This window comes from Pelobates fuscus, chromosome 10, assembly GCF_036172605.1.
Source record: "Pelobates fuscus isolate aPelFus1 chromosome 10, aPelFus1.pri, whole genome shotgun sequence".
Classification (NCBI taxonomy): domain Eukaryota; kingdom Metazoa; phylum Chordata; class Amphibia; order Anura; family Pelobatidae; genus Pelobates; species Pelobates fuscus.
The window spans coordinates 21490239-21505356 of record NC_086326.1 but is presented as its reverse complement, the minus strand read 5'-3'; the positions used below and the strand labels follow the sequence as shown (position 1 = coordinate 21505356).

Here is a 15118-nt window from a genome sequence, read left to right as displayed (position 1 = left end):
GACATGACATAATGTGACAGGGTGAGCTCATGGTAAAAGATCCCAGGTCATGTGCAGGAAACTACACCTGTTGGTTTGGAATGAGGGAAAGGGGAGGAGCTGTCCCAGCCTGCTCCCTATAAAGTTCTCTGTCAGTTGAAGCTGAGATGGACAGATTAGAATCCTGAAGACTCATCGTTGCCATTTTTTTTTCTTTTGTAAATAAATAGTGGGTGACAAGTTCTTCCACAGAGCAAAGAATTTCAAAAATAGCTTGAGGTTAAAATTTAAGAAAAAAAAGATCTAAGATAGCAATAAAAAATTATATATATATATTTTTTTCTTATTCCCCCCACAGTTTTTCTTGCAATCGATCTTGGAAGAGCTGATTTTGCGTTGTGTGGGGGGGGGGGTCTAACATTGGAATAAAATCTTGACAATGGAGGACGAAGTGAAATGGGCCACAGAACTTATTGACCAGAAGTTGGAAATCGAAACTGCAAACGAGGTGAGTCCCGTTGTGTAATAATGTAGCAAGCTGTAATAATCAGTTGCATGGACTTAACACATTAAATTATTCTAGAAATTCATGACTTTGTAAAGTCTTGGCTTTTGGAGAACTATCAATCAACAGCTTTAAGCTCCTGCTACCCATAGCTAACAATTTTTAGCTATAGAGAAAAAACCCAAATGTGCAGCATAGTTAAGGTTTATTTGATTATACGTATTTGTGCTAAAAATGTTCTCTAACTTAGGAAATCGGTATGAAATTTCTGTAATAATAGCATGGACTGAACAGGACTAAAATGATGTTAGTGGAAAGTATTTTTTGTCTATCCCTAGGTTCTACAAAACTACAATGTTTTACATACAATGTAAAAACTAAAGGACCACTACACCCAGACTAATTCATTGAGAAGAGGTGATCTGGGTGCCTTCAGTGGTCATTTAAAGTAATCCTGTATGTACGGTATATCTATAGCCACCTATTGATATCTATGAAGAGAGATTCGTGTATATGTAAAATATGTTATAAATAAATACATATGTAATGTGTTAAGTCATCCTTCAGACAGTGAGCTCATGAGAATATTCGGCTGCAGACTATACTGCCAACTCACTTGAAGTGACCTTGCTAATGCTTGCTCTGTTATGTCTAAATTTGATTGTCTATTTACTAAATGTCTTGTGTCCCCATTGTACAGTGTTATGCATTGCAATATGCTGGAGCTTTATAAAAAATACACAATACTATTTTTATCTAATGAAGGATTTTTAAAAAAATGATTCTTCTCTGTTTTAAATTGGTGGATTAATTGTTATGCTTCGAGTCTGAAAATCAAATATATTAACAATATTTAGTCTTTTAATAGAGTTGTTTGAAAATATATTTGCTCTTTGTATTCACTGAGCGAAGTTTAATTACATTCGTAGAGAGCAAGATTTCCATTTATTCTAAATAACAAAACTGAGAGCGATAAGCAAAAGGTATTCAAATGAAACAAATAGACACGGGCACAAATCCCTTTCAGCTGTGTAAAACGAATCAAATGCTCGTCAATCTATGGACGAACAAATCGATATGTTATGAATTGACAGGTATTCTATTCGTTCGACACAGTTGAAAGGGATTTGTGCTCAAGTCCTGAAACAATTACAAGGGACAATCAGAGAAAATATGTCATGTAAATATAGTCTCAATATTATTTTTTGGTGCATATGCGCTACATGCTATATGGCCGAGTCAATATTTAGATTTTTAAATGCAGTTATTAAATGAACAAATATCCATTGATGAATCAGGTATTGGCCAACTTTAATTAAATAGAATTACTTACACAAATGACTTTTGTTAAATACAGGATAGTAGTAATGCTGGTTCCTGCAGATGTTTTTTGCATTGTTACGAATTTTTTTACACATTGAATTGTTTTATGATACAGATAATGAAACCTCGCTTTCGGAAAATAGGAGTGATCGAAATAGATTCTGATCATTTAAAAGATGAGAAACACAAGGAACCGGTGAATCGAAACCTTGCAAATCTCAAGGTAAAATTACTAATGACTTTTTTTTTTGATGGCCAACATTTAAAACAGAAAATACAAAAACAAAACTAAAAGTTCTTACTCGCCCTCCGACTTTGTGCATGATTATGGGAATATACAGAAGCCTTTTTTTTTTTTGGACCATTTAACCCTCTAATTAATAAGTTATTGCTACATAAAATACAAAAATACAGTAAAACAACTAATAAATATTTGAAACACATTGTAACAAATAACTAGCGCAAGGAGAACAAATTAAAATTTTGTATATAGATTACAATGGGTTAAAGGTTAAAAGGGGTTAAAAATTAAAACCGTGACATGTTATTTAGTTTCTATCTCTGATAAGGGCTCTATGGCAAGGATAATTCTTGATCATTCTTGAAAACAAATTACAAATTTAAAAGGATAAAACTCATAAACTGCATGACCTCTTGTGTTTAAATTTAGCCTGTGTGTGCACAGGGTTGGGAGCGAAGGGGGTTTATTAAGAAATATGCACAGCAGTAGGGTAAGTGAGGTGTATTATCTGCTACAATAGCTGTCACAATACATTCTTGGTACAGCCTTTACTTCCCAAAGGGATGCAAAAAATCTAAATTGACATCAAATAAATAAATCTTATCATTACCCAGATAAAATTGACTAATTTCATTGATCCCAAAAGAATGAAAGCTTAAGTATGCCCTTCCAGGAATAGAATATTCAGTTTGGTTGGCACATTAACCAACAGAGATCTCGTAGCTCAGATTCATGTTATATTTTCTTGGTAGAAATTAACTGTTGCAAGCACTGTGTATATCCACAGGGTGACGAACGGGTACGGAAGACTTCTGTGGATCTAAGAAAGGAAATCATAGATGTCGGTGGGATCCAAAATCTCATTGAAATCCGCAAGAAGAGACAAGAGAGGAGGAAGAGAAAGTCTCAGATAATTGTTCCAGAGCCCGAGCCCGAACCAGAGGAAATTGTAAGTGCCTTTATCGTCAAAGAGCCAAAACCGTTTAGTTGCTTATTTTGCATGTATTTAAATTACTGTGACAATATTGTGACAATATTTATAAATAAAGCTAATAATTCATGCAGCATTGTGCATACACATCATGTTATCGGAGAATTTATTACATTGCTGGAAGAGTTTGATTATGGAATAACCTTTGGAGATTGTAGCAAATTGAGGGACTTTAAACATGTATGTGTAGGGTTAATCTGAATAAAAGAATAAAACATTTATGGAAACAGTTCCAGAGTGCAAACCATACAGATGTAAATAGGGCCAAGCAAATTCATGCTTCTGGGACACCTATCTACCTCCTGGGCCCTAGGCGGCTGCCTATGGTCACTCTTTACTTAATCTGCTATGTACTGGCTGGGCAAATCTGATTTTACTTTAAAATTTGGCCTATAAAATCTAAAACCCCAATTTAAATGCCTTTTTCTTACAGTTTGAATTATAAAAAAACGTATAGTTCTGACTTACTAAAAATATGGTTATGTGGCAAACGTAGAACACTACACAGAACACGGTATTAGATTATATTAAAAAACGGAAAATATGCACTATATTCTTGCTTATTTTGTATAGATCTGTGTATGTATAACTGAACTTGGATTGGAGAAATTATAAGCAGAAATCCATTAAAATAAAATGCCATTAGAATAAGATGAATGAGTATACACATGGACTTCTTGTTATGTTGTCTACGTATGGACACTTCTATTTTATATGTCACTGCTTGCACTTTAGACAGGACCGGTCAGTCCCGAAGCGTTTCTCAAGGCTGCAGTTGAAGGCAAGATGAATATAATTGAAAAGTACTTGGAAGACAGTGGATCTCCAGACACTTGTGATGAGGTAAGCCTAAAAATAGTGCCCTGGGATATTCTGCTTGGCTTGGGTCTGACAGTATGTGGTCCGAGGTTTTCTTGGACACCAGAAGGAATTCCATTTTGTAGTCTGAGATGGGGTCTCTCACTCCAAGGCATGTTTCTTGGTTCGATTATGTAATGACATACAGCATTATCACTAAAGGTTACTGGTGACCAGATTAGAACCTGCTGAGGGACTTCACACATTCCCAAGTGTAGTAAAAGAAAATGATCTGTTTGTTAGAGACTTAATTTAATGTTGTTTTTCGACACATTAATAAAAAGATTACACGAGTACATGTGACTGGTAAGGTCTGTTGCCACTGGTTTAACTGACATATTAGAGATTTTCGCAAAGTGTTTTGACAGATAAGGACATTGCTTATACCAAACTAAGGAAGTTTATTAGGGGACTATCATGGAAAAATAACATTCAACAATATGCAATAATTTCTGCTACTTTGCAAGGTTGCAAAAGCTATAACTACTTAGTTAAGAAAATAAAAAATAAAAATATATGTTTTTTACCCCCTCCATGTTCCCTTGAGTAAATCCCTGAAACAGTCACAGACAATGTATTTTTGTTTAAAAAGATATTCTAGTTATCTTAATCTTAATGAAGTGATTTTGGAACATATATACCATCCTTGCAACCTTGGACTTGAAAGCAGTACATTTGCTGAGAAGTGGAACTGATTACATTTTTGCAAACCCCGCACGTCTAGTAGCTGTCAATCAGTGACCCAGTAGGGACTTTGGATTAAAATAGATTGAATAATTGAATCTATTTTGTCTTGTGTTAGAATGCAAGTTATGCTGACACTGGAAGCTGGGTGAACATGCACTGCTTCTCATAAAGAAACATAGAATTCCATGCTTCTCTGGATTGTCAGATCACTGAGTTTGTAGAACATGTGCCGCATGTTCAGGACGGTTACTCTATCAGCCTTAAATCTAAACACTTAAAAAGATATATATATATTTTTCTAAAATGCTCATTTAACATTGTTTTAGACCAGAACATGCAAGGTTGGGTAAATGTGTTATCAGATGTCCGATAAAATAGTGGACATTAGATCATCTGTCCTAATATGTAGATACCAAAATAAACTTTACTTATAGGGACACTATAGTCACCAGAACAACTACGTTTTATTGTATTTGTTCTGGTGAGTAGAATCATTCCCTTCAGGCTTTTTGCAGTAAACACTGTCTTTTCAGAGAAAATGCAGTGTTTGCATTACAGCCTAGTGATAACTTCACTGGCCACTCCTCAGATGGCTGTTAGAGATCCTTCCTGGGTCATGGCTGCCTAAAATGCATCCAAACATTTAGTATCTTCTCCCTATGCATGCAGACACTGAACACTGAAATTCAATGTATCTCTAGGAGGAGATGCTGATTGGCCAGGGCTGTGTTTGAATCATGCTGGCTCTGCCCCTGATCTGCCTCTTTGTCAGTCTCAGCCAATCCTATGGGGAAACATTGTGATTGGCTCAGAGCAACACTTCTGATGATGTCAGAAGTCAGCTGCAGTTCAGATGCAAAGGCAGCAGCTCCAGACTGAAATACATGTAAGATTTTACATATTTAGGGAGGTATGGGTGGACCAGGGGGGCTTGATGGTGGTTTTAACACTATAGGGTCAGAAATACATGTTTGTGTTCCTGACCCTATAGTGTTTCTTTTAAAATAATGTATTAACGGGACACTATAGTCAGCAAAACAAGTTTGGCTTAATTAAGCCATTTTAGTGTATAGATCATGCCGCTGCAGTGTCACTGCTCAATTGTCTGCAATTTAGGAGTTAAATCACGTTGTTTCTGTTTATGCACCACTAGCTACACCTCCCCTGGCTGTTACTGACACAGCCTGCATGAAAACAAAATGGTTTCATTTTCAATCAGATGTAACTTACATTAAAAGTGTTTATCTCCTGTTCTGTAAATCCAGCAGGATCTAGAAGGCTATTAACACAACAGGAGACAAGCAATTCTAAATTGAACAGAATTTACAACAAAGTTAGTGTAAACATTAGATGGCTCTTTACATGAAGTGTATTGGGAGGCTGTGCAAGTCACATGCAGGGAGGTGTGACTAGGGCTGTGTAAACAGAGCAATTTAAATCCTAAATGGCAAAGAATTGAGCAGTGAGACTGCAGGGGCATGATCTACACACCAAAACTGCTTCATTAAATGAAAGTTTTTTTTGGTGACTATAGTGTCTCTTTAAGTATAGAGTAGATTTTAACCATGTTCTGTAACAACAGCCAGCAATATACAGCGACACTGTATCAATATAAATACATTTGAATTAAGAATTCTAACCGCTAATCTTGTTTTATAGTTCAAGAGGACAGCACTTCACAGAGCATCACTCGAAGGCCACATCGAAATAATCAAGAAACTAATAGACAGCGGGTCGTCAGTCAACTTCAGAGACAGGGTACGACATATTCAAGAAACAAAATGAAAGTTAGACTTTGTCACTGAGATTAGTGTTATATGTTTATTGTATATCAATCGCAGAAGTAGTTTGAGAATACAGAGGTTGGAAATGCCTTTAGATGAAACCAGATTTAAGAAGCAGTGATGCAAAAGAAAAAAATCTAAGGAGAAAATTGTAACAGCTTGCAAAATTTAGACCAAGATTGATTGTCAACTCCAGACAACTAATTATATGGCGAATACAACCCATTACGCTATATAAGCAGTTCTTTACAAGGACACTGCGGCCACCCAGACCACTTCACCTCAAAGCACTGCAGTATCCTTGTCCTCTGAAACCCTGCTATATAAAACATTGATTTTTTTATAGAAACTAATGTTTACATTGCATAGCCATTACCACTTCTAATAAAATGTCAGTATGACTCGGTCACAAGAAGAGGAAGCCCCCATAGAAAATCATTAATTCAATGCTTTCCTATGGAGAAGTTTGAATGGGTGCGTGGCACTCAACATCCATGTATATTAGATCAGCGATTCTCCTCTACGAGGAGTACTGGATTCGAGCATCGCAGAGGAAGCCATGCCTTCTCCATTATGTTGCAGGAGACAAATGGTAAGTCAAACTTATTTTTATCTTATTTTAATGCAAACAAGGGCGGAGGGACACCACAATACACTGGGACCAAGACGTTATACTGGTAGGAATACAGGTTTGTATTCCTGGCGCTATAGTGCTACTCCCTTCAAAGCTACCCAATATCATTGCACCTTTTAATTTAATTGTAAATAGACTTACCATGGTAAGGATGAAATGACCACCTACAAGCTCTGTAGAGATACAACATTTAATTTGTTAAATTTTTGTTTGTTTCGTAATTTTTGTTTTCAAGGTTATACAATTTATTCCCTTTCAATCTTCTCTAGTTCCTTGTTGACCCCATCTCTTACTGTTACAGGTAATGAGGTCCTTTAGTTTCCGATCAAATAGGGGTAAATATTGCAGTTTTATACATGAGAAAGGTCCATCCCTACCAATTGGAATGCAAGGGAAAAATTAGCTAGAAGCCAAACAGACATATAAAAGGCCACACTGTCTAGTAAAGCCTTATTTTACCCCTAGCCACCTCTACTCTTGTATTTGTATTTTATATCATTCTATAACAGTAAGTAAGTTCACTGGAAATGCTACGCCCTACCTAGCTTGGCAGTCCCCTAGAGACATTATGGGCTGTGTCCATACTCTGTCTAGATATATACAGAGAGGAGTTATGTCCCATAATGCTCCACCAATTACGACAGCTAATTGTTTCTTAATCCTACAAGATCTAGTGGAACACGGGGAGAACCCTAACATAGAACTAAGATGATCAAATGTTAGTTTTCTCATGGGTAAATCCCCTAATAGTTGTTAAAAGTGTATATAATAAAAACATGATATATTGCGATTATTGTAATTATAGTTTTTAAACGTATTTTCAGACACAGGAATGCCTTTAATTTCAAGTTTCCCTTCACGCTGTTCCAATAATTTCACCAATTTCAGACATCCGATCCACACTAGTTTGTTATCTTAATAAGAAGTAACTTAGCATATTTCTGATGCAGACCTCCCCTGATTGGTCTTCATTGGGGAAATATTATTTCCACCTGTTTGCCATTGTCTTCAAACCTGAAAAGCATACACTGATCATTTTTCTGTGCTGTAATTTTTAATTCCTAAATAAAAAACAGATTGACAAAAAACAAAGTGAACATCGTCAATGATTGGTGATGATAAGTAAAAAGAGAATTGAATGTCTCCCTTTTTGTAGCTGGACTGCACAGCCATCCATTGGGCTTGTCGTGGGGGCAAAGTGGAAGTGGTGAAACTTCTTCAGGATAGTGGAGCTGAAATTAATCTTAAAGATAAGGTAAGAGCCATATCAATATCAATAAAAATGCACCAAAGCTAACATACATTAAATATTTGACCAGTTATGAAAACGTTACAAGTCATATTTATAGCGTGAGTCAGATTCTGTAAGAAAATAATTGAGATTAAATGACAAAAAAAACAACAACATTTTCCAGATATTTGGGTAGTTCCTGACATTTAATTCACTCTGTAGATTTAAATCTTTTGCACCATAGTGGCTTAACTTAACTAAATTAATACGGAAATACTAGATTAATATTGTGTTTACAAGACTGTGGCTGGAGGAGTGGACAGGGGACGGACCATTCGAAAACGTTGCTTTTAACTTTATGACCTACTGGAGTCACTGAAGACAAAACACGAGTATTTTAAATAGTCAAATTAACTTTACAACATATTTATTGCATTTGAATTGTTACTTTAGTTTTACTACTTTAGAACTTTAGTCTACTTACATATTTCAAACACTCTGTTCTCAAAGAAAACTGGGAGACTAGGATAGAAAAGAGGGTCGGAGGCTTCAAAGGGCCGTCCCACATAAATAGGGGAAGAAGCAGGAGAAGAAGTATGCCATTGATCTATACCTGATGTTTAATTTAGGAATGCATTGTATTGACAACAAACGATAAATCCCACCCACTGTACAATTTAAGGAGCAAAATAAAATGTATTCAGAATAACCACAATATCATAAAGAGCATTGGTGTTTGCAGGACAGGTAAAGAGGGGCTCTTGCCCATGGCTGGAATTTTGACGCAAATAATTCTTGACTCACCCCTAATTTGCCAAGAATCCACTTACTGTTGTTAGTGACAATTGCCATGGAACATCGGGGATGACTATATTATTATTGGGTATATGTAGGTGATGGAAGTGCACTCAATCCTTCGTCATGGGATTCAGGGTGCTCCAATGGATAAGTCCCAGTACCAAAAAGGACCAATTGTAGAATTGAATATAGAAAATAATCCAGGCACTCCAGTGATTTCCAAAGAAGAGGCAATTTTTATTGGAACAAGAAACCAAAAAGCAACGTTTCAACCCCTTTTGACAAAGGCCCTTAGGGGTCAAAACGTTGCTTTTTGGTTTCTTGTTCCAATAAAAATTGCCTCTACTTTGGAATTCTTCTGCAGTGCCTGGATTATTTTCTATATTATTATTGAGGACAAGGGTAGCTAGCTAGCATGCCACTGTAAATATAGGCCTAGACAATTTCCTTTGATTATTTCTTTGTCCCAAATCTAGGTTGTATATTGGTGGGGTTTAGAACCAGACATTTTGTATTTTCTGCTTATCACATCGCTCAAGCTGTATTCTGCATTTATTGTTTCGTTGTAACCATTTCGATTTAATTTTTTAGCTTCTAAGCACTCCTTTACATGTTGCCACAAGAACTGGTCGTGCTGACATTGTGGAGCACTTGATTGCAACCGGAGTGGATATAAACTCCAAAGACAGGGTACGGCTAAGAATTTCTTCCTGATTCCCTTTAAATCGCTCTCCAAAAACAAAGCTATACTCCAGAACCCCCTTATATGTCATGAAATGGAACGTGTATTTTTATTGAAGCAGCATACTTTGCCAGCTCATACATTAAGAACAAATCAACAGTTTAGTACATAGATTGATATTCAGGGACGTTAACATTTCTGTAAAGTTAACTAGTGAAATAGATAAGCTGGCTACTGTGCCAGATATTGCATCAATCGAAACCTCAGAGCTGTAGGTTCTATACCTGGCAGAGTCAAAACATGGGTAATGTGGCTGGTTGGTGTTCAAAGTCAAGATCAACTATTTTTGCCGCTGCTCGTTTTATTACAACAACATTTTTGGAATTCCCATTTAAAGGGAGTTTTTAGTCTGGAGTTAACTTCTAATTTTAACACATTACTTTTTAAGCCCACAACAACCCTCCATCCTATATGTGTGGCCTAATCACTGGTTTTACCTTTTACATATATTATGTACTGATAATAAGGAAATGTACTTATTGCGATATCAGGAGTGGGTGGGCTTTGAGAATGACCTGGTTCTTATTAAACTCTTTGGAAACAGTTTGACAAAAAAAAAGGAGAATTCATTTATCTGCCTTTTTATTATGCTAGAAATTCATAGGATTGTCTTCTACTATTTTGTGCCATTACTGTAGATTTTGAATTAATGGAAGATTTGTGTATTTATGTTTACAGGAAGGTGACACGGCTCTCCATGATGCTGTCAGACTGAATCGCTACAAAATTATCAAAATGCTTATTCTATATGGAGCAAACATGATGACCAAAAATATGGTAAGTATCCTGTGTGTAGTTGTAGGCAGACTGACCACAAGGGTTATTGGGCACTGACCGTGGGTCCTTCACTGGGAAGAGCAGAGACAAACAAAGTCACCACACGAACTGGATTATTTATGTGAAAAAAACCCACCTCAGTTTGACTGAGGGTCCATATTGCTGTTGAGCTTCCTTTGTGTTCTTGTACTTTATTCATATTAGGAGGTTTATTCACCCTGAACCAACATTCTGATAAAAGTACACTGAACTGTTAAATCTGGTCCTAAAAAATGTCTGTTGGCTCTGCTGTAAATTGGAGATAAAGCAAACAATTTTCACGTGCTACATTTAGTTTAAAGGGATACTATAGGCATCAAAACAACTTTAGCTTACTGAAGCAGGTTTTGTGTATAGATCATGTCCCTGAAGTCTCACTGCTCAATTATCTACCATTTGGGAGTTACAATACTTTTGCTTCTGTTTATGCAGCCCTATACACACCTCCCCTGGATATGGCTGACAACGCCTGCATGGGGAAAAAAATTGGTTTAATTTTCAATCAGATGTTTACTTGCTTTAGACATTTTTTTCCCCTGCTCTATAAATTGAACTTTTTTTTTTTGTAAATATGAATTTATTGAAAGGTTTTTTCTTTTGCTTTCAATTGCAATATAACAACTATTTGGACTCGCAGGTCCTATATGGCATATACATTTTTCAGGTTACATAACATGTGAGAATTATTACTGGATAACATGGCTGCTCGTGGTTCATTGTTAGTTTATGTCAAGCCATTGTTTATTGGACTCGCAGGTCCTATTTCGTGTATACACTCATCTCGTAATCCGTCATGAAGGCACATGACAGCTATGAACATTCGTCGATTATATAAATGCCTTGAGATCGTAAGCTGTGCTATGTGTGTCGGGAACAGTTCGGCTCCATGTGTGGTGTCTACGCCTGCGTCTGTGGGAAGTGAAGTGTGGGCTTAGACTCGTAGGTTTCCTAGATTACTGCGTTGTGCGCTGTCGTGTTCGGATTCACTATGCGCTCGTCTAGGTTCATTACTAGTGGTCAGGTATGTATGAAATCAGGCCGTCAGTGGACTCCTAGAGGAGTGCGCCGATTTTCCTGTCTGTCACCTTGTGGTTGTGAGCTGTGGTTGCCGTTCCTGTGTGTGTTGTCTGTTCCAGCGTTTGTCTGTTGCGATTATAACACCGCGTGATGATTTGTCCGTGTTCATGAGTGTTTGTGACTGTGTCGTGTTTCCCTCTCTCCTTCTGCGTGTGGTGTCAGCTCCTGTATGTTCTTAGTGTGTCCCCGTGTGTGTTCCTCGGTCCCTTCCAGTGTGTAGGGGGTTGGTGTCCTGTTGTCAGGCAGTCCTGTTCTGCTTTCAGATCCGATAGGTGAGCTCCCTGTGCCGTCGGCTCCCATTGCGGTCGTGAGTGCCCTGGGGTGGTACAGGGAGGTTGGAGGGTGTTACGGTAGGGGTGGGGATGGGGAAAAACGGGAAGGGGAGTTTATCTGCCTTCCTCCTCAGTGCGACCGGGCCCGCCCCCCCGACGATCGCCCCGTCTCCCGTCTCAGTGTTTCTCATCGGCTTCCTGCACTTACATGCCGTGTAATATCCACGGCGTCCACCTTTCCACATGTTTGTCATGTTTCCCTTGGGATTCTGCTATTTTTGCCTCTGCTATCCTGATGTCTTCCACCCTGCGTGTCCATTCTTTTATCGTGGGTGGGTGTTCCTGTTTCCAGTGTAGAGGGATCAGGGACTTGGCCGCGTTTAGTAAGTGCCTCAGTATCGATCTCCGGTATGTAAATTGAACTTTAACCTTACACATGAGGCTCGTGCAGGATCTAGAAAGCTATTAACAGAGCAGGTGATAAGAAATTCTAGAGTTAACAGACTGTGCAATAAAGGTAAGTTAAACATTAGATCTCACTTTACAGGAAGTGTTTAGGAAGGCTGTGTAATGCACATGCAGGGGGTTTGACTAGACCTCTGTAAACATGATTTAACTCCTAAATGGCAGATAATTGAACAGTGAGACTGCCGGAGCTGCTTCATTAAACTAAACTTGTTTTGATGCTTGTAGTATCTCTTTAATATAATGGGTAAATCCGCTATAACTACGTTGCTGCAGAGACCTGCTTGTAAATCTTCCTGGGCATTTAAATTTTCCAGTGGGTGCCATGGTCCATTACACGTTAAGGTGCGGCTGAATTCTCTTAGCAGATTCCATGTCTACACTACTTACCAAGTAGCAGTTCCTCCACCGAAGTCTATGGGAAATCTGGGATTCAGTAAGCAGAGTTAACTCTTACTATTCCAGGAGAATCCAGCACCACATGCTACTGGCTTGTTTTGCTTTTTTCTATTTTTGCATTATTTTGTAACTTTGTTGAGAAAGAGCATGGTTAATGCAGCGCTGTCACCCCCCTGAAAAATGAGTATTTCATAAAGATAGAATCTATGAAATACTCAGTATGACTGTGATGGAATTTAATAGAATTTCCTGCTTAGTCAGGATATATACAGAGACAAGGTACAGACTACTTTGTCTCTCTATTTCTCCTCTTTGACACAAAAGCAGAGCTATATTCTCGCGTGATCCCCCCCATAGACCTCAATGCTGTACTCTCGCGCATGCATAGAGTACAGAAGTGACATTGGCGCAGAAGAGATCCCCACTGGATCAAGATGGAGGCACCGGCGAGGGACAGGTTCATGTAAGTAAACACACTGTTACGTGCACCCCCTGCAACCCGGACCACCTGCAGCGATGTCACCATCGGGGGGACTTTGTGAATTTGGCAAAGTCCCCAAACGGTGGCAGTGCCGCTTTAAATAATAATTTTCTAAACATTATGTTATTAACGTGCATCTCTGTGCCCATTGCAGAATGGTAAAACCCCCACAGATTTGGTACAACAATGGCAAGCAGATACAAAAGAGGCACTGGCGAAAAGGACAGAGAAAGGCACAGAAAAGAAATGTGAAGCGGAACCGTGAAAATCTCTGTGAATCCCGGAGGGTGAATTCACTAAACAGGGAATTGTGGGAACACATGAAGTAATTGCAAATTCTAAGCCAAAAGAGCCGGGTTTTTCCAATGCAGCTATTTTGGTCTAAAACACGTAGGACTTTTTAAAATGCCCACAGTTCCCAATTTTCGAGAATAAACCCCCTTAGTATATTAAGCACTGGAAAAGAAACATCTGAAAGTGATTGACTGTAAAGTATTTTATTATTTTTTTAAATGCAGACTGTCTAGATTTCTGTAAAATAGGATGTATCATTGTATTATACAATATTATATATACATATTTAAAGAAAATGGTAGTAAATAGAGAACTGACCTTGTGTATAGATAAATTCATTCAGTATCTTGCTTTCTACATTGGAATATCAGTCCCTAAGTCATAGCGATTTTCTTTTTCTAAAGTAACAATATTTATTTGAGAAAATTATTATTATTATTATTATTATTGCCATTTATATAGCGCCAACAGATTACATAGCGCTTTACAATATTATGAGAGGGGGGATTTAACTATAAATCGGACAATTATAAGAAAAATTACAGGAATGATAGAGTGAATATAATGAAATATTAGAAATAAGCACTTGGATCTGGTGGTATGGATGGATAGCACGTGCCTCAAATATTGCATACCTTCCAAGTGTCCCTTTTTAGGAGGGACAGTCCCTCCCTATTTTGGGCCAAATCTCTTTTCTATCCTAATGTTCCTCTTTTCTATTACGTCTATCACATAATATGAATATGAATTCATATTAGAACTGAAGCTACTGTCAAAGATCTGCCCACTTCAACAGAAAGTGGAGGGTACACAACACAAGTAATTAACACAAAGAAAAACGTTCCCTGGTGATTAAACTCTCTCTGTTCTGTTATGTACCGGTGATAATGAAATCATTAAAGCGACTCTGTCTCCTCCTGGATTTATTGCTTACTTTGTCCCTCACAGCTGCTGCCATCTGAATTCACTTCAAATTCTCAATGAAACTATTAAAAAATGGTTTGACTACTTACCATAGTAAAGCACCAGAGGGCTCATGGTAAAAAACAAAACAAAAACAACCATCTATAGCCTGCTGTAGAGGTTATGGTGCTTTTAACATTCTTAATAAGTCCCTAAAGGTACTGAGATCACTTAATCTCAATGAATTGGTCTGGATGCAGATTTCCTGTCTTTTTAACCCTGCAATGTTAAACACTGCAGTTTTTTTTTTGCATTGCAGGGTAAAGTCCATTTCTAGTGGCGGTCAGTATGACAGCCACTAGAGGCACTTCCACGTCACTGACCAAGTAAAACGTGACATAGGAATGTATTGATTCAATGTTTTCCAGTTGGGAAATGTGAATGCGCACGCAGCACTTGTCACACATGCGCATTAGGTCCACCAATGCTCCCCTTTAAAGAGCATTGGATTAGACATCGGCTGTGGATACCATGCCTCCTCCGTGACGTCATCGGAGGCGAAGAGGTTAGCAGCGCCAAAGGCATAAGTAAAACATTATTTAAAAAAAAAATTTAAGTACGAAAGAAGAGGGTGGCCT

The 15118-nt window shown here is 37.8% G+C and overlaps 1 protein-coding gene across 1 annotated transcript; it reads left to right on the top strand.

The window, feature by feature from the left end:
- Window positions 1–333: 333 nt before the first annotated feature.
- Window positions 334–14499, top strand: ANKRD2 (ankyrin repeat domain 2). The gene is made up of 9 exons (XM_063434928.1): window positions 334–487; window positions 1923–2030; window positions 2836–2997; window positions 3775–3882; window positions 6244–6342; window positions 8159–8257; window positions 9623–9721; window positions 10452–10550; window positions 13438–14499. Exons 1-9 carry the CDS (start codon window positions 419–421, stop codon window positions 13546–13548), a joined length of 954 nt encoding a protein of 317 aa, XP_063290998.1. The 5' UTR covers window positions 334–418; the 3' UTR covers window positions 13549–14499.
- The last annotated feature ends 619 nt before the right edge of the window (window positions 14500–15118 follow it).